Raw genomic sequence first — 19849 nt, forward strand, 5'->3', positions numbered from 1 at the left:
TTATTATCGTATCTCTACCTTGTAATCGGTGAATATAATATAATCTTTTCGAGTTCGTCGTTATATAAGCTTCGTCGTTAATCGATTTCAATTCTTTTTCTTTTTCTTTTTTTCCGTGGTCCGCGACGTCTCATTTTTGTCATCGGCATAAACGTTGATCCCTCGTTCCATCATCTTTAATTTTTCTTCGTTCTCGCTCGTATCGTTTGGTTTTTTCAACGAAATTGTTTTGTCATTAACAAAATTGGGAGACGAGTGAACGGTCGTTAGTTCGTAATAGGAAACAACAGTAGTGTTAATATTTATCGTGACGTTATTTAAAGTCGATCGGATGAAAGTCTTCTTACCCTCCTCGATCTTTTCTATTTTATTATTTTCTCGTTTTTCCCTTGGCTTCTCATCGTTCACAATCTTCTTCCCTTTAATTCCCGTCAATCTCTCGAATTGTTCTTCCTCTCTAAGCTTGTTTCGCATATCCTTACCGAAGGCCACCTCTTCGAGTTGTCTCTCGTTTTGCTTTTTCCACGACTCGCGTTTATTAAGGAGTATCATCTCGTCCTCGGCAAGATTTTTACCTTTCACCGGTAAATCGTCGAAATTATCGTTATAGAGATTTGCGATAGTAACATTGTCTCTTTTTCGGATTTCTCTCTTTTTCTTTAGGTCGGTCGATCGTCCGTCTCTTATTTTCCTATAAATCAAAATTCTCTATCAATTAACATTCGGCTGAGCTTACTATTATTTTCTTTTCCTATGCTATTATTCGATAAACGAGTGTTTTATCAATATCTCGTGTACAATATATATGTAAAAAAAAAAAAAAAAAAAGAAAAAAAAATCATTTCTTTTAAAAACGATAGTGTACTTTAAATGGTTACTATATAAATCGCTTGTTTAATAAATAATAGACGAGTGTGTTTCATTGAATATCTTAGAGAAAATGTAAGAAAAAAATAATTTTTATTAATTGTAAAAACAATTGAGTGGTACCTTCTCTTCCTTTTCTTTCTTTCTTTCTTTTTTTTCTTTCTTTCTTTTTTTTTCAAATTGTTACTTTACAAATAAATTGCTTACCCGTTCTGGTCGTTCAAAATACTCATAGATTTATAGATCTCTGGCTGTTCGTATTTGAAATCAAATTGATCCCATTCATCCTCCAAATTATCCCCACGTTTTTGTCTTATCATAGCAGCGTGACGTGCAAGTTTTCGATACTCCGGCGTCTCTTTCTTATCGTACCTTCTTTCATTTCGCCTACGACGTTTACGTTTACGTTTCTTACGCTTTTTTCGTCGTTTTTTATTAACGGAATAATTGGAACTTCGAATAGGCCGACGTTTCTTTCTTTCAACGTCCGACGCGTAAGTAACATTGTCGAATTTCCAAAAGTCGGATACGTTCGCGTCCTTGGACGAAGTGAGATTCCTATCGAATTCGACATTTGGCGAGGCATTATCGTAACGAAGAATAAATTCTGCGTTACGTCTTGACGGTACGGTCTTTGGGCCAGTTTTATTTTTCTCCGATTTTTCCTTCATCTCGATGTAATGTAAAAGCAAATTCAATTGTCTGACCTAATCAAACAACGGAGAGATTCAAAACTATTGATTATTACTATCATTATCATCATTGTTAAGATATCACGATTATATTATATAGAACGATTGAGATATTCAATCGATTTAGCTATATTACCAGATAATTGTGGACAGTCTGGACTTGTATCTTCTCTTTGGCAGATAAAGCGTTGTACTGGTTTATAAGATTCTGTAATATTCGAACCTTCTTGTGGAGTTCGTTGACGTCTTTATCAGGTTCTTGATCGGAAGTTTTGGGAAAAAGTATCTTGTCGTCCGACGGATGTTCGGTCGTTTCTTTATCTTGTACCAATGGTAATAAAGGTGTCTGTAAATTTTAATGAATTGTTTCTTTCGATTTAGTTATCTAACGACGAGTCGATTTTTATTCGTTGCAATGTTCAATAATAAACGTAAAATATTGTTTGTTCTCTCTTTTCTTTTATTCTTTACTTGTTCCTCCGATTCTTTCTTTCCGTTGACTTCCAACATCCACTCTAAAAATTGTCGCATGTCCGGTGGTAATGCCGAGCAAGTTTTCTTTTGGACTTCGTCCAACACTAGTCGACCAAGAAGTTCCATAACTTTCTTCATCGTCTTCTCGGTATGTTTTATCTGTTTCCAAAGAATAATCGGTCCAGTTTTTCCGTAGATTAATCGAAAAGAGACTACTTTTTTAAAAGATCTTTATGAAATTTAATTTTCTTATCCTATTTTTCTATTCTCTTCCTGTTTCATTTTTTACTTACTTGATAGGAGCGTCGTACGAGACGAGTAGGTACGCGTGAAAAATTAAAAATAAAATTATTATTTAATTTCTTCTTTCTCTCTACTCTCGAGAAAGAAAATATCGATGTATTTCTTACATACCTCGCCGTCATCGAATCCCTGATAAGTCTTATCATTCTCGGTCGAATCTTCGGGTTTGTTCTTTCTGTAAAGACCCGGACCAAGAGCTACCTTAAGGGCTTCGTTCTTTTGCACCTACGATGCAAACGAATCGATAATACTTTCGCTTTTCGTCTAACCAGGCCATTCGCCATCTATCAAAGAAAACATCACGCGCTTTTTCTTACTTGTTCGAAAATGTTTTCGACGATTTTTCCAGCCAATTCTCCATGAAGAGCCAAATCCATTTGAGATTCATCTTCCATGTTGTCAGCTGTCAGGAGCATAGCGAGCTTCTTTCTACGCGTATCCTCATCCTCCGTCTCCTTCTCTCTCATTGTCTGTATATTCATCGCTCGTTATTTATCGGGCCATCTTTATCCCCGAAAAAAAAATAAATAAATAAATAGATAAAACACCATCCTCGCTGTCGTCACTCAATTTTCATTTTACTTTACGACTAAATCGATACCTTCCTATTTTAATTTCGTCAATCGTTCGTTCGTTCGTTCGTTCGTTCGTTCGTCGACACGATTTTATTTACTCGTTCTTTCCTTTCTTTCTTTCTTTTTAATCGTTAATTTTTAACTCACGTTTTGATCGTTCACACTCTCCTGTAGAATAACGTTAGAGCCAGCTACGATATCAGCATTAGAATTCCTTCGAATTCCCTTCGCCGTTCCCGTTTCACGATACTTTTTCATCTCGATCTTTTCCACTTCCTTCCTCTTCTTCGCGCCCATATTTTTCTTCTTCCTCTGACGCTGTTGTCCCTTCCTCCATACGATTTCCCGAAAATTCGCAAAGGGACGACGTTTCGAAAGTTTCCTCCTCCTTTTCGAATCGCCAAGAAACTCGAATCTCTCGTCCTTGTTCAAATTTCTAGCACGTTTCTTGGTCATTTTCCATTTGGAATTTTTCTTATTCTTTTTCTTATTCCTCTTTCTTTTCTTATTCTTATTCTTCTTTCTCTTCCTCTTTTTCTTCTTGTTTCGTCTCCTTTTATTTTTGTTCTTTTTCCGATCATTAATCTTTCTACCGTTCGAATCGTCTTCGTTCGATTTATAAAGATCGTTCAAATCGCTATACTTCAAATGCGTATTATCGTTTTCTTTGTATTTGTAAGGGTCAATCGTGTAAAGATCTTTCGTGATATCGTTCGAATGTGAATAATACGTATCGTACGGATTTCCCTCGTCGTAATTTAACGAGTAAGAATTTCCTTCTCGTTTCACTCTCGATGCATTCCTATTGGCCAATGGTTCCAACCGAGGGCGGCTACTAGACTCGATTTTAACGCTATTCACGGTCGAATGGCTTTCGTTGCTCGACCTGCTTTTTTTTTCATTTTTTTTTATCGTTTCGTTAGAATTATCATTGATTTCTCGGGGATAATACGACGAATTTATTGTATTTATTTCGTAATTCGTAGACATTTTTACAATGTTCATAGTCGTTGTTAGATTTTCATTATTTATAGAAGGAACATTAGTCGAGGTATCGTTGGACGTATCGTTCTTAATAGAATCATCGTTGATCGTTTTCAGGCCTCTTCCCAATCTAACTTTAATGTCGTCGTCGAAATCATCGATACGATCCATAGGCTCTACGAACGATTCGTGCATATCTTTAGATTCGAGAAGCGAGCGTTTATCACCGTCGATACTCGGAACGTTCTCTTCTAGTTCGTTCATGGAATCGTGGTACTTTCCATTTTCATAAGGCGAACCTGAATCGGTCTCGGGCGCAGTTTTTCGCTTGGATAACCCCGATCGAAGCACTCCGCTTGATTTGGAACGTGAATCATTTATAGTTTCCACTACCTGCGATAAAACATTTATTTTGTAAAGTACCTCGCCGGAGGAATAATATTTAATGTCTAATGTAACTACATACATATGTAGGTATAATCGTTATTTGCTTTTACGATTAAATCGACCGATCGACCGACGACCGATCGATCGACCGATCGACCGGTCGATAGGTCGATAGGTCGATCGACCACCCATTTAACAAAAAAAAAAAAAAACACGGTTAACGAAATTCTTTATTTTCTCAATGAGCGTGTTTCTCAACTAGCGGATCGATCTGAATCGAAAACATAAATTTTATATATTAAACATGCTCTTTACGGGGATCACTTTCCATTCGATGTTGCCGATATTACTATAGTTTGGATTCGACTGATGATTCTTAGTTCCGTTTGATGTTCTCTCCTCGAAAATGTCGCCTTGCTCTACTCCACCTTTAAACAGATCGTCCGTCTTCTTTAAAGCCATGTAATTACTTGCCGACGTATTGTTATTGCTGTCGTTCGTCTTATTCTCGAGATCGTCGTCGGATTCCTGATGCATTCGTTGATCGCCTTTAAGCCGAGGTCCATTTTTATTCTCGTTATCCTCCCAATCGTATAATTTCTTCAGCTCCTCGTACAACACGTTGTCGATATCGTCGTATTCTTTCTCATCTAATTTCTTCATCGCGAGTCGACTTCCCAATCTACTGGAGACGATATAAATAGGAAGAAAGAGCGAAAGTAGACAAATTTTAAACATTGGAGGATAGAAATATATTTCTATCTATCTATTTTGAAAGAGAGAGAGAGAGGGAGCTTATCAAAGATATACCTAGTCTTTCCGAAACTGTCCAACTTTTTCTTACGTTCCGGAAATTCGATTGGTTGTACGTCACCGAAAACAACGTCGACTATTTCTCGTTGGAGAGTTTCTGGTCCTTGGAATATATATTCGAGAGATTCCTTCGGTACGACTCTCTCGACGCTTACAAATTCTTGATTAGGTTCTTCCATCACCCGATTATATTCGTCTTGTTTCTTCCTCTTGTTCGACCTATTACATCATTCGATTAATTTACTTTGCTCGATCGATTTAATCGTTATCGTGGTAAGGGATGGAAAAAGACAAATTCGATTGAGAAAAATCTGTGCTTTTGTCTATCTGTAACTATACATGGACATATACATATGTTGATATATTCACCATTTCGTTCGACAACCTCGACCAGATGATTTCTCATTGCGAAACTCGCCGGAAGCGGCGGCCTCCTTTAAAAATGACTTTTCTCGATTCATTTGCGAGCTGTTATCCTCCTCTCTCTCATCTTCAAGCGCGACCTTGCTCCTCAGAAACTTGGATGGATTCTCGTTCTTAGCTGGTACTTGTTCGAGGAGGAATTGTTGCTTTGGCTCTTTGTTCTTCATTTGCTCTTTTCTTTTCTTCTCTTTCTCTTGTTCCTCGGCTTGTTCATTCTTCTTCTTCATCAACGTATCGTTCTGAGATTCTCGCAAGTTATCATCTGCGTTTAGAACAACAACAACAACAACGACAACAACGACAACAACAACATCAACAGTAACAACAACAACAACAACAACACAACACAATCAGAAATATCAAATAAATCGAAAATCTGCGCCTTCGCAGCGATTCGAGAAATTTTTATCATTTTTATTACCAAGCCCTAAACTCGAGCCAAACAGACTTTCCTTCTTATCGTCGTTCTTTTGCTCGTTATCATCGATAGCTTGCGACTCTCTCGATCGTTCGTTAATCTCCTCGTCGTAATCGTAATACTCGATTATACCCAAAGGATAACGCTTCCTTCTAACATGATTTTTCTCATCCTCCCTGTGTTTCTGTGCTATTCGTTGCTTTATCATCATGTTCACTCTAGCATCGTACGGATTCTTTGCTCTTTCCAACGTCCTTACGTATCTTCCCGCTTTCAAATTATCCCTTTCATCTGTGTAAATATATGATGGTTAGAAAGATACACATGGTGACGTACGTGTACGTTTTGCAAAAATTACGTTTTGTTTATTGGGCGAAAAGAAACAAAGTGGTAGCTAGGGGAAAGAAGAAAGAAAAAGAAAAAGAAAAGAGAATCAGAATTTTTTCCTTTTCTTTTTCTTTCTTTTTTTTTTTTCACTTTTTTTTTATACCGTTTTCCTCGTTCACGTTCCCTTCAAAATTTTCCTTCGAATCCTCGTCGATATTATCCCGTTGTTCTTCGTCTCGATTAATCGCTGACTTTTCGTTACCCAGCTTCCTTTCGTCGTTCTTTTCGCGACAACTTTTGCCGACTTTACTTATCTCATCCCTCGTCGATCCTTCGTTGCTAACTAGATCTTCCTCCAAACTCTCGTCGTAACTTTGTAGAAGTCTACGATGATTTTTACCAATGAAACATTTCCACTCGTTATTCAACAGAGATCGATTATTACTCTCATTTTCTTTTATCCAGAATAATCCTCTCTTTGGAGTTTTACGTTTTGTCATTCGTTTAGTTTCACTGACGACGTTATTATTATTATTATTATTATTATTATTATTATTATTATTGATATCGTTATCATTGTTATTATTATTATTATTATTATTATTATTATTGTCGCTGTTGTTGTTATTGTTCTTGTTGTTGTTGATGTTATTATTGTTATTATCATTGTTATCATAATCGAGGAGTTTAGCTTGTTGCGCTATCAAATCGTCGACGTTGGTCAACTCTTTGTAATTATTTGTTCGCCAATAATCATTAGAATCTTGATTCGTTTTCTCGTTATAAGAATCTTCTTTGAAACTTAATTGTCCTTTGTTATAACTTCCTTCGTTACGTTTTCTACGTTCGTATACATTAGCTTCCTTTTCGTTAAGAAAATCATTCTTTTCGTTAATCCTCTTATTTCTCAAATGTGTCACGCTTCTACCTTGATTTTCCAAATTTCCAATTGATTTTTCAAGGTCGACGGCTTCCTCCGGCGATTCCGACTCGTTCCACCAAGCTGATTCTGTTTTTATATAAATAATCATTTGAAATAAAAAATCTGATGACTTTTTAAGGTCGTTCATTAAGTATACTATTTCAAAATATAAAAAAAAAAAAGAGAAAAAAAAAGGATATTTCTATGACCAGTTTGATCGAGCGAGTTCTATTTAAAACAATTAATTAAATATATGATTTCATAGATATCAATCATTAACATGTATCATTGAAAATATAAAAAAAAAAAAATTATACATATTTACATTAATATATAATCTGTTTTTACCAAACGTGAATTCCATTTACAATAATTCAATAAATCGTTTCTATATATCTATATATCGTTACTGCATTATTTGAAATATAAAAGATATATCGCGTAGTGGCTCGTTTCATTCGATATCATTAACTACCTATACTATTCAAAATAAATTAAGAGAAAAAAAAATATATCGAATTTTTCTATACTATCGTTTGATTTTCTTTCTTCTTCTAAAATCTGCGTCTTTGTGAAATAACACGCGTTTAGTAAGTCTCGGAAATGTTGAACAAAAAAAATAAATAAATAATACTATTCTTCTCATTGATCTCACGTTATACGTATAATATTTAGAAAAGCCATGTAAACAAAAGTGTAGTACTTGTGTTTTCATTTTCGTTCGCAGGAGCGTTCGATCGTTCAGTATGTTTCTGACTTTTCGACGGTGAAAACGGCGGGATGTCTTTCTTTCGTTCATCTTTGTTCTTCTTTTTCGACGAATCTACCTCGGTAAGTTTATCGTATTCGTTATTATTTAAGATCGCTTTCTGAATAGCTTTGCTTCTTTCCGAATTATCGTCCCTTCTAGTTAAATTTTCCTTTAATTCTAACACGGTTTGTTTCAATTTTTCTAACGATGCGTCGGAGTCCGTGGATTCTTTTTTGTCTAGGTTATAGATCATCTTGTAATCTAGATTTGTTAAAAGATCTTTTTATCATTTTTCATAAGTTTCATTATTTATATGTTTAAATTTATATATTATTTATATATTACACTATTGTTATTGTTATTTATATAATTATTAATACATATTATGTTTTATATATATATATATATAATTATATATATATTATGCGTATATTGTGCTAATATGTGTATACATATGTTATTAGATACGTATTACGTATGTTATGTTAACATGTATACATATACATACATATATATAAAACATAAATAAGATAGGATAAACAAAATAATTGGAATTGCGTTTAATGCAAGATGATATTTAATTCATAGAAACATTCAATCGTAACCTGTATCGTCGTTGTTCATACGTGGGACTTCATAATTACGAGTCCATCGATTTTCTCCGTTAACCCTTTCATATTGAAGATTCTTATTAGAATTCAAGCGATCGCTCGAAGAAAAACGATCATTCGAAGGCCGTTGATTCTTTATACTTTCTTTTCTCTCGTAGATACCTTTATTTTTTCTATGTTTGCGAAAGAGAAATGAATTTTATTTTTAAACTGCGAATAACAATTACGATGTATTTTAATCAATTTTAAACAAATGTATTATACTTTTTTTTTTTCTTTCTCTTCGACTAACTTTTACGAATTTATTTTTATTTTTTTATTTATTTTTATCATATTAATATATATATATATATATCTTTGCAAACGATGTCTCGTATATTTTTTTCTTTTTTTTTTTTTCTACGAAATTTAAGAATGAAATTTTTTAATTTTTTTTCTTAACATTAGACTAACCTGTACACACGATTTGGATCATTTAAACTATCCGCAGCTTGATCTATCCACTTCAATTCGTCTCGAGCTTTCAAGATATTCTTCAAGAAGGAACGCAATGCAGGACTGTCAGACTCGATCGTAACATTTTCCGATCGATGATCTATAGATTTGATCGATTGACTTTGATCGATCTAAAAAAACCAAAAAAAAAAAAAAAAGAAAGAAAGAAAAACAAGAAAATTTTAACGAAGAGATTGCGTAATTGTAATAAACTAAAGTCCATCGATTATTAAATCGTATTTATAGGATCATATATAACATTATAATCAATTTCTAAAATATGTATAAATCACTTGATCGTCGAAGCGCTACACATTTGTTCTCAATCCGACTGATTACTTCAACTCATTCGTACATATATCTTTTAATTTACGGGGAGGATAGGGGATGGAAAAAGAAAGAAAAAGAAATTATCTAGAATAGAAGAATAGATATCGAAAGAACGCACGAGTGATAATCAGCTTCTAATGTATGATTAAGTATCGTCAAATTATATCGATTAGTTTTCGATCAAATTATATTCTTCATAATAGCTAATACGTATAATATAATTTATAAAAGTAATCAAAGAAAAAATCGTAGAATACGTTTCTTTAAAAACGTGTACGATTATTCGACGATCATTATCCAAAGTATTATTAAATTATACGATCATTAAAGTACTAAATTTATTTCGATCCAATTATATATTTCTCTCTCTCTCTCTCTCTCTCTCTCTCCCTTATATCTTTCTCATCTTTCGTATATTCTAATTTCTGAAAAAGAAAGGACAAAATCAGAGAAAACGTTTTGTAAGAAGAACTGCCGAGTGTCTTGTCGTTGACAATTCTTTTTTTCCCTTTACTAGTCCAGCTCATTCTCTCTCTCTCTCTCTCTTTCTCTCTCTCTCTCTCTCTCTCTTTCAACATGTTGGCGTGTTATAATAACACCGGTACGCTTCCGTTACGCATCGTTCCTATTCGTTTTGTCCTTTTTCTCGGTTACGCGCGTACGACGAGAGAGGTAAAGATAGAGATAGAAATACAGATAGATATAGAAACAGAGATAGAGACGGAAATAAAGAGAGAGAAAGAGAGATAGAACGACACAGAGAGAGAGAGAGAGAGAGAGAGGGACGTAGAAAGAGTGGGCAAGAGAAGACAATGGGATTCTACATAGAGCGTGAAGCCGCAGGTACGGTCTCGGTGTTATTAAAAATTCACTCCCTCTAGCGGCTGAAGTGGCCTCTGGCAATCTGCATCTCATTCCCGGTGGGCCCTTGTACGCCAGCCAGCCAGCCAGCCAGCCAGCCAGCCAGCCAGCCAGCCAGCAACCAGCTAGCGAGCGAGCGAGCAAGCGAACAGCCAACAGCGAGGCAGCCATCAGGTGGCTGCCAGCACGCGGAAAAGGGTAGAAAACTCGACCTAGGAGGGATGATGCTTAGAAGGGGGGAAAGAGAGGACCGAAGAAAGGGAGAGAGAAAGGTACCTCCAATGTGAGTTCTTCTACCCTTCCTACTGTCCTTCGTCCTTTCGTACGCGAGCCATCACTTTTCTATCTCTCTTATTCTCTTTCTTTCTTTCTTTCTCTTTCTCTCTCTCTCTCTCTCTCTCTCTCTCTCTCTCTCTCTCTTTCTTCACTGTCTGTCTCTCTTTCTTTCTCTCCTTCTTGACAAACAACGAGAGAAAAGAAAAGAAAAAGGAAGCTCTTTTACACCCAATTATAGGCGGCATTTAAGCAAATAAGCACCTGTCCTTTCCTCTCACGCCCTTTCATTTGCCACCCTCGTCTTTTCTTCCCTTATTATTTCACCATTTTTATGAGACACTTCTCTTCGTCTTTCTCTTTCTTTCTTTCTTTCTTTCTTTCTTTCTTTCTTTCTTTCTCTCTTTTCTTCTCTTTTCTTTTTCTTACGACCTATTTTTGAATATTCGCATTCATTTCAAACGACATTTAGGATAAGTCTGTTATTCCATTTCTTTTTTATCGTATACGTATATTATCGTTAGATATCGTTGAAATAAGTATCGAGTGTAAACGATTGGATATATCGTAGAGATAATTTCTCTCTCTTTCTCTCTTTTTTTCTCGGGTTATCTCTCGCGACTTATTTTTCTAATTTCTTTTCATATTATTGTAAATTACGCATTAAGGAAGTATAATCTTACAATTATTTTATCATATACGTATATATTCCATATACATATATATTTAGCTCATATCGAAATAAGTTTCGACGGTAAACGATTAATAAATACATATTTCCATTTCACTCTATTTCAGTCGTCGGCATAGAGAATTCAATGGAAATGATCTTGCCGTCACATTTTCTTTCTCTCTCTTTCTCTCTCTCTCTCTCTCCCCGGCTCTTTTTATTTCTCAAGTTATCCATATCTTTTTCTCACGAAGGCCAGCTCGGTCGATCAATCGCGTTTTAGCTTGAGGACCGGTAGCAGCCAAAAGTACAGCGAGCATAATCAATCACGAGACGGTTTTCGGTTGGTGTGCACACGCGGAAAAGGATCGAGGGTAGGTGGGTGGGTGGGGGTGGTGACGGGGGGTGGTGGACCGAGGCGTGTTGTAGACTGTTCGCATAGTTCAGAAACGGAAACGGTAATATCGCCGGCCTGGGGCGACCACTCCCTTTGTCATTTTGTCATCCGGCGTAAGGACGAATCGCTCGCTCGCCTACTCGTGTGAGAGAGAGAGAGAGAGAGAGAGAGAGAGAGAGAGAGAAGACTTATATCTACTTACTACTTTTCTACGTATACCTACGTTAAAGTAAGAAATTAATATCCGTGATATTAAATCGAGATTTCGAAAGAAACAGTTCGAGCGTCGATTAGATCCACGGGTTTCATTATTTTCTTTTAATGTTAGTTTCTACCTGAATTGAAAATTTTCTTTCGTTTCGTTCTTACCTTACTACCACTCCCATGTACTTCTTGAATATTTTCTACATTCTTCTTATTATCCGGAATTTTATCTTGTAAGCGTTCGCCGGTACCGAACGGTAAGAAAAACATGATACAAAGGACGATTAGAATAACGTGGAAACCATGATGTCCTGCGAGATGAAAGATAGATCCTTGGGACTTCATTTCTCTCCAATCTTAAAGTATGAGAGTTAAGTTGGTATTATTCTTTAAGTATACGTCACAATGTGAAATAGAAAAATGTATGTATATATCTATGTGTATATGTACGTACATACACTATGTGTGTACGTGTACATAACGAGCTGTTAAATTTCGATCTTTCGGGAAAGGAAAGTGTGTAGAGTTGTAAGAACAGAGAAAGAGAGAAAGAGAGAGAGAGAGAGAGAGAGAGAGAGAGAGAAGAGTGGGAGCATTAATTTCACGGTGCGCATAACTTTCCTGTCAGAATTTGCATTCGACTGCTGGACTTTCTTTTAAAGGCGTGCGTAGGCGCGCGAGCGAGCGCGGGAAATTAAAAACGTCCGATCGTAAAATCTTGAAAAGAGAAGAAATATCACCGGGACTGCTTTCTGAATCGTAATCACTCGCTTTTTATTATTTCTACTTTGTTCGCCTTTTTTTTTCTTCTCTTTCCATTCTCTCTCTCTCTCTCTCTCTCTCTCTCTCTCTCTCTCCTTCTCTCTGTTTTCGCATTTGTTGTATCACGGTAAATAAATATCTAAGCTGTACCTCAACGATACTCCTTCGTTTTGAATTTTGTCCGTGAAAAATATATTCGATCCCGTTGGAAGGTTTAATTTAATCGCGATTAATTCAGACTCGAGAATATAGGAATCAGATGCGTTTCCTATCGATTAGAGAGGACGTTAAGCGAACGAAGAAGAGATGTAAAGGAGAAAGTAGTGAATACAGAGCAGCTCGAAGAACGATCTGGGTCATTGCAGTCTACTACGGAGTAGTAGTGGTAGAATAGTAGTAGTAGTAGTGGTAGTAGTTACTAGTGGTCATCCCACAAGCAGGAGAAGATTCTGAATAGAAGTAATCCTAGCGATAATTCCAGACCATTTCGCTTCGTTGGCTTTTCCTTCGGCCCGATAGATTCGACTTTACTAGACTCTCTTTCTATCTTCTATCTATTCGAAAGCTCTCCTGTACGAACACTCGCCAAGCCGATATACGAAATTTTTTGTATATGTGTGTGTGTGTGTGTGTTTGTATGTACGTATATATATTAGTAAAAAAAGAGTCCGACGTCTTATCAAAACTTCTAGACCGATATCGTAGACGCGATAAAACATACTGTTTGTTTGCCCCCGGATAGAAATTTCTTGATTAACCATTTAAAAAGAAATAGAAGTACCTTAATCGTTCGAACGAAAAGATGATAGAGAGCTAACGAAACTGATAATACAGCTTCGATAATCGAGCCCAACCACTCTTCTTTCTTTCATTCATTTCTTCTTTTTTTTCCTTCGTCATCTGTCCTCTTCTCGTAAACGAAGAATCATAACGAGGGAGGAGAGGGAAAGAAAGAAAGAAAGAAGAAAGGAAGAAAGAAAGAAAGAAAGGAAAATCGCGACTCTCTTCCATCTCCATTGAACGAGAAATGGCAAGGAAAGAGACGAAGAAGAGTTAAGCGATCGCTTCGTTCTCTCTGACAACGAGCGAACGATCGCTCGGCCAAGTGGGTGAAAGGAGGAAGAGGAGAAAGAGAGAGAGAGAGAGAGAGAGAGAGAGAGAGAGAGAGAGAGGGATAGAGGAAGTTGGAAAAAAGGTTGGAGGGAAATCGCGAAAGATTTCTACGTCGCTACGAGGAGAGAAGGGTTCTCATTCTCGCTGCATGCTTCCCTTTCTCCACCCTTCCCCTCGACCGATTCTATTCTTACTACTATTACTACTACTACTACTACTACTACTACTACTACTACTACTACGATACTACCAGCATTACTATTACTACTACTACTATTATTACTATTACTGCTACTACTACTTTCTCTCTCTCTCTCTCTCTCGTTTTTTTTTCTTACTCTTCTTTTCCCTCTTTTCGACTCACAATTTCAAGGCGAAATGGAAGGGCTCGCCCGGATATTTTTGTCCTTTCGACGAAAATCGCGAATAAAGGAACGAACGAACGAACGAATGAGAAAGAGAGAGAGAGAGAAAGAGAGAGAATGAATGCCAAGAAGAAGAAGGAAAAGAGAAGGAGGAGGAGGAGGAGAACGAGGAGGAGGAGGAGGAGGAGGAGGAGGAGGAGGAGGTGGTGGAGATGAAGGAGGAGGGAGATGGTGATACCGACATAATGTACCGCGTAAGAGCCATTAGGTTATTAAAAACAGTGCCAGTGGTAGGCACACGAGTAACGAACCGGCTGGTGGCCACCGAGGGATGCGACAAAGGCGGAAAATTAGCCTTGATAACTTCGCCTTTCGATGCAAAAGCTATGTGAAAGAGAATAAGAGAAAGAGAGAGAGAGAGAGAGAGAGAGAGTAAAAAAAAGGGGAGAAAGAAAAGGAAGCAAGCTTACGAGAGAGGAGAGAGGAGAGTAATTTCAACTTCCGTCGAACTTGTGTCAATGGTGGGGTGGCTCGATGACGATTCTTTGCTCGCTTTTAAAATGATCGACGTCTATATATATATATATATATATTCTTATGTATACATTATATACATATGTATGTGTGTGTATATGTGTGTGTGTGTGTATGTGTGTGTTTGTATGTACCTAAACGTGTGTATGCGTGTATATATATATGTATGTGTGTGTATGTGTACGTAATGATGAACGAAAGAAAGAAAGATTTTGATTAGATAATATTTTACACGAATTGTTACAAAGAGTAGACAGTCGAGGTTAAAAAATCGTATCTTATCGTCACCTTATTTCCGTCGTTAGGATAATCGAGCACCGACCAGCAGCATCCTTTTTTCTTCATACGTTTGTTCTTAAGTATGTCATCGATGATGATTTTTAAGGAACGTTCGTATAAAAATCCGATTCGTACAAAGAGATAGATAGATAGATAAGTCTACAAACACTAGTTGTCTTGACGTTTCATAGAAATATCGATTGTTTTTCAATCGAATTAGGAAGGTGAACGAGATGAAGTTGATCGAGTTATAGAATTTCCATATCTATACGTAAATATATACATATATATATATGTGTGTATACATACACACACACACACACACACACACACACACACACACACATACATCACGTTCACACAAACATATATATATATATATCTATAAATATAGACACACAGAGAGTTGTTTTCACTTCGGTTAAACAACGAGGTTCATACCGGTATTGGCTAATCGAGTAGTCGAGTTTATTTTCGACACGGCAACACCCGTTCTTTCGAGAAAAGCGAAGAGGGAATAAGAGAAAGACAGAGAGAGACAGAATGAGAGAAAAGGGAAGAGAGAGGTTGAAAGGGGAAGGAATGAATGTATGAAAGGAAGGAGTAGCGAGCTTACAGCGTGAATTTCGTTACGACGTTCGCAGCCCTCGCAGTAGGGAAATATCCGAATCTACGACGTCTACCGTAAACGCATAAAGTAGGCGCGCGCATAAGTCTGTAGATTAATTTCTTCCGTAAGTACATATATACACGGCCGTGTACCCGTGTAAATGCGCGTAGGTATACGCACGAAGGAGTACGACGAAGGGTTGGAAGGAGAAGGGAAAGGGAGAATAAGGGTTGGGGGAGAAAAGGTAGAAGTGTGTTGCCAATGGAATACGCGAATACTTCCAACGACGCGTGCACTCGCAGTTATATATATATATATACATGTGTATGTATATATATATATATATTATATGTAGATATATACGTATAAACCGCGCGTTTATATACATATTGTTTCTCGTTAATATTCAACAGACTGCGAGAATATGGGCTAATCGTCATAAGACCTTCCCCAGAGCCGCCACGATATTATTGGCAATGATTTATTATTCTCTCGTTTAGGTGATAGCTGGGAGATCATTGGATTTCCCATGTAAACGTATTTACGTGATCAAAGCCGATCTCATTTTTTTTTTCTTTTTTTCTTCTTTACGTTTGTCAAGCGAAATTTACTTCAGTTGCATTTATTCTTATATAAGTCATGATGCGTGCACATTTATGTAATTCATCTTTTTCTTTTTTTCTTTTTTTTTTTTTTTAATAAAAAGAAAGAGAGAGAGAGAGAGAATGAAAGAAAAAAAAAAAGAGAGTGCGAGAGAGACTGCGAGAGAGAGAGAGAAAAAGAAAGAAAGATTCTCTCTTCCGCTCGGGCCACCGATCGCGTACGCGCTTCATGGCAGTTCGCTTTTGCTCAGGTTAACGCAAATGCGAAGGGAACAAACAAACGGGGAATACAAATCTAGAGTGAAATGAACAATGCCCGGGAGAGTTACTGCCTTCTAATTGAAACCAGCTCCCGGACCACCCTCCGTTTCCTCTTTCCACCCTCTCCTCTCTCTCTCTCTCTCTCTCTCTCTTTCCTTCTCTATCTTTTCCTATCTTTCTCTCTCTCTTTCTCTCTCTTTCTCTGTGTCTATGTCTCTCTCTCTCTCTCTCTCTCTCTCTCTCTTTCTCTCTCTCTCTCTTTCCCTTTTCACTCGGTACCGCCTAATCGTCCCGCACAGATGCGTGCCGCGCTTTCTCTCTATCCGCGCATAAAGCGTATAGTTTACGACAAAAGTTCGAGCTTGGTTTATACAAAACGGTCGTTGGTCCGTTACAGTAGAGTATACGAAGGGGAGAAGGTCCTGTTTACATGCGTCGAATGAACAGGTATCTATCTAACAACTCCGTTCGATCGGACTGCAAACTCTCTCCTCTCTCTTTCTTTTTCATGTGGATTCGTCAACAATTAGTTACCATCATCTTCTCATAAATCATTATTTTTCATCTTTTTTCCAAGGATATATTTCGTCCGGTTTGTTATGTATTACATGTTGTACGTACGAGCTACCATATCGATTTGGAGTTTCTCAGTTTCTAACTAAATTCGGTCATGTGCCATTTCGCGATTACTTCGTAGATGGATAAAGAGAGAAAGGGAGAAGGGAAGAGAGAGAGAGAGAGAGAGAGAGAGAGAGAGAGAGAGAGAAAGAGAGTTTTTTCCGCTTCGATTATTAAAAAGAAAATGATAGTAGAAAATGTCTAGAATATTTTCTATCTTTCTATCTTCTTAGTAGCGGGCAGGAAGCCAAAATAAGGTATACTACATAGAATACGATGTGTATACCTATACGATTCGATGTTCTTTATTTTTCCACTAGGACGAAGTCGAGTTTAGTTCAGGCAAAATGATACAGAATTAGAAAAGAAGAGAAGAAGAAGAAGAAGAAGAAGAAGAAGAAGAAGAAGAAGAAGAAGAAGAAGAACTGAAAAACTCTTTATCGACAAAGTTCCATCCTATGCCTCCGGTAGCTTTTTGTAATTTTATAAATAATTTCACGTGGCAGAGTAATAACGTTGGAATAAAAGAGAGAAAGAGAGAAAAAGGAAGAAAGGGATGGGAGATAGAGATAGAGAAGGGTGAGTTTTATTCTGGCATGGTTTACAGTAGATATTACAGGGCACATGCAATAAACAATTCGAGGCATTTTAATGCGGCCCCCAGTGAGCCGTAAGGAGGACTCCAAACTAACTATACTTTTACGTACCTCGCACGACTCTTTCGAACCAAACGAAGCCGTGAATGGTTGAATGGAAAAAAGAAAAAGAGGAAAGAGAGAGAGAGAGAGAGAGAGAGAGAGAGAGAGAGAGAGAGAGAGAGAGAGAAAGTTATCCCTTAAAGCCTTGCAACGAGCATCGAAAAGGCATAGCACATAAGATGCCTTCGATCTGCGACAGCTCGGTAAGCCAAGCTCGCGATCCTTTATCCAACCTTCCTCCTTGTCCTCTCCTCTTTCCTCACTCATTTTATTTTCCAGTTCTTTTATTCCTTCTTCTGCTTTTATTCGTCTTATTTTCTTGGAGTATGTAGAGAAAGAAAGAGAAAGAGAGATACTCCCTAAGGATACGAGGGTGTCATCTGAAAATCGCAGTTAACGTATCGATGCCAAAGCTCGTTTTTCCAATGAGATCCCATCGAAATTCGATTAGTTCGATATATATATATATATATATATATATATATAGAAGTAGATACAGAAATAAATAGATCCATATATATAAATATATATATAAAAGTAGTCCAATTCAAAGAAATATACAACTAAATTAATCAACATTTCACGTATGATATAAAATTATTTTAAAAAACGTATATATGTATGTCTGTGTGTGTGTGTGTGTGTGTGTCTGTGTGTCTGTGTATGTATGTATATACACCAATATATATTTGATATAGATCGTTTGAAAAGGTACATCGTTGACCGTGTATATACGCATACGCATTGCATTTATGTTATCTTGAGCGTATCCGGCGTTACTTAAAGCCTTGAATGAATTCTATCAATTATCGCCATTCGAACCGCGTAATGGTCCAAAGAGCTTATCGATTATTAATGAAGTGGGTAACGTCGTGTATCACCAGGAGGGGTTGCTTCGCCTCTAGGGGTGTTTAATGGGTCGTTAGCTTCGCAAAATGAACAAATTTCGCCTCCTTCGCCTTGTACGCCCAGTCTCAAAGGCGAAACTTTGATTGCCTTATCAATCATAGGATCGATCTATATAAGAGGACCGTTCTTGCGCGATTTTTTTTTTCTCGAAGGAAGAAAGGAAGGGACGTTTCTTTTCCTTTTTCTTTTTTTTCTCTTCTTTTTTATTCTTTTTTTTTTTCCCTCGATAAACTCTTAACGACGTTTAAATAATTTTTATTCGATGAAGCATTATGCATAACACGAATTGACCGATCACTACCGACTCAAGGAGAGAGGATGGGGGTGGGAAAGTGGGCCGATGGGTGGCGTAGCGCTTAAACGAAATACGATGAGCACTTTGGCGAGTCGTATCTATCAAATATAAGCCTTGTGCCGTTAGTTGGAGGGTGTGGTGCACTCCAGGGAGAGGCAGGAAAGGACAGCCTCTCGGAATTTATACTACGTTCCTACGGCCTTATAACCCCCGTTACGGTTTATCACTTATTCATATAGCGTTGCGCCAGGAAAACTTATCCTAAGTGCCTATAAACGTTTAGCCGAATGTTTCTACCTTTTTTTTTTTTTTTTCTTTTTCGATGCGAGCTAGCGTCTCGTGATTCGATATCATTCTATTTTCGTTTATCTCGCGTGTTTCTTCTAAAACTAGCGTAGAAAATGAGAATGTATGTGTGTTTGTGAGGGTAGGTGTATGTCGAACGTTTCTTGCTTTTTCTGTCTCTCTTTTTACCCTCGATGACCTTGAATTTCTTTCGAACCTTCAATTTTACAAATTTACGTAGCTACGACGTAGAGAGAGATAAATGGAGAGAGAGAGAGGGAGAGAGAGAGAGAGAGAGAGAGAGAGAGAGAAAATAAAATAAAAAGAAAACGAAAAGTAATGGGATTATGAGAGATACCGCCAAAGAGTATGTATATAATACCACATACATTGGATGAAATATATATATCCGAAAAGTTTGTTGGAGCATCCCTTGCCACCGAACGCAGACGAGACTTCGTAAAATTGTTACGGCTGTGCCGGTCCCTATACGCGTAGATATATCTACCGGGTCAAAAGATATACGATTTCCAGACGACAGATTCTCCTAGAGACGTGACTACTTTTCCGTATTCTCCGAGTCTTTGTTTTCTTTTGGTTTTGTCATTTTTTTGTAACGTCAAAAATGACTCGTCTTACAGGTTAATTCACACAGATTGATATATTTTCTTCGGCTTAGTCGTCGGTTTATCTCCGAGTATAGCATTAATCAATCGGAGTCCGATGTTTCTCGATTTTCCG

General features: G+C 37.2%; 2 protein-coding genes across 4 annotated transcripts; both read right to left on the reverse strand.

Annotated features, from left to right (window-relative positions):
• LOC122638080 (uncharacterized protein PF11_0213-like) lies at positions 1-6807 on the reverse strand. 3 transcript variants are annotated; one of them, XM_043830735.1, is made up of 12 exons: positions 6427-6807; positions 5940-6227; positions 5465-5780; positions 5093-5314; positions 4598-4964; positions 3059-4288; positions 2654-2806; positions 2448-2561; positions 2031-2192; positions 1696-1905; positions 1075-1574; positions 1-691 (listed from the first exon to the last, which is right to left on the reverse strand). In XM_043830735.1, exons 1-12 carry the CDS (start codon positions 6761-6763, stop codon positions 88-90), a joined length of 4503 nt encoding a protein of 1500 aa, XP_043686670.1. In that variant the 5' UTR covers positions 6764-6807; the 3' UTR covers positions 1-87. The 3 variants fall into 3 exon arrangements, with proteins under 3 accessions (XP_043686670.1, XP_043686672.1, XP_043686669.1); XM_043830737.1 differs by having other exon boundaries at positions 2031-2174; positions 4598-4967; XM_043830734.1 differs by having other exon boundaries at positions 4598-4967.
• A 1049-nt stretch (positions 6808-7856) lies between these two features.
• Positions 7857-12122, reverse strand: LOC122627244. Its single transcript, XM_043808248.1, has 4 exons — positions 11943-12122; positions 9001-9173; positions 8542-8720; positions 7857-8197 (listed from the first exon to the last, which is right to left on the reverse strand). The coding sequence occupies exons 1-4, from the start codon at positions 12120-12122 to the stop codon at positions 7857-7859; spliced, it is 873 nt and encodes a 290-aa protein (XP_043664183.1).
• Between the last annotated feature and the right edge of the window lie 7727 nt (positions 12123-19849).

This window comes from Vespula pensylvanica, chromosome 2 (genome assembly GCF_014466175.1).
Source record: "Vespula pensylvanica isolate Volc-1 chromosome 2, ASM1446617v1, whole genome shotgun sequence".
Taxonomy (NCBI): Eukaryota; Metazoa; Arthropoda; class Insecta; order Hymenoptera; family Vespidae; genus Vespula; species Vespula pensylvanica.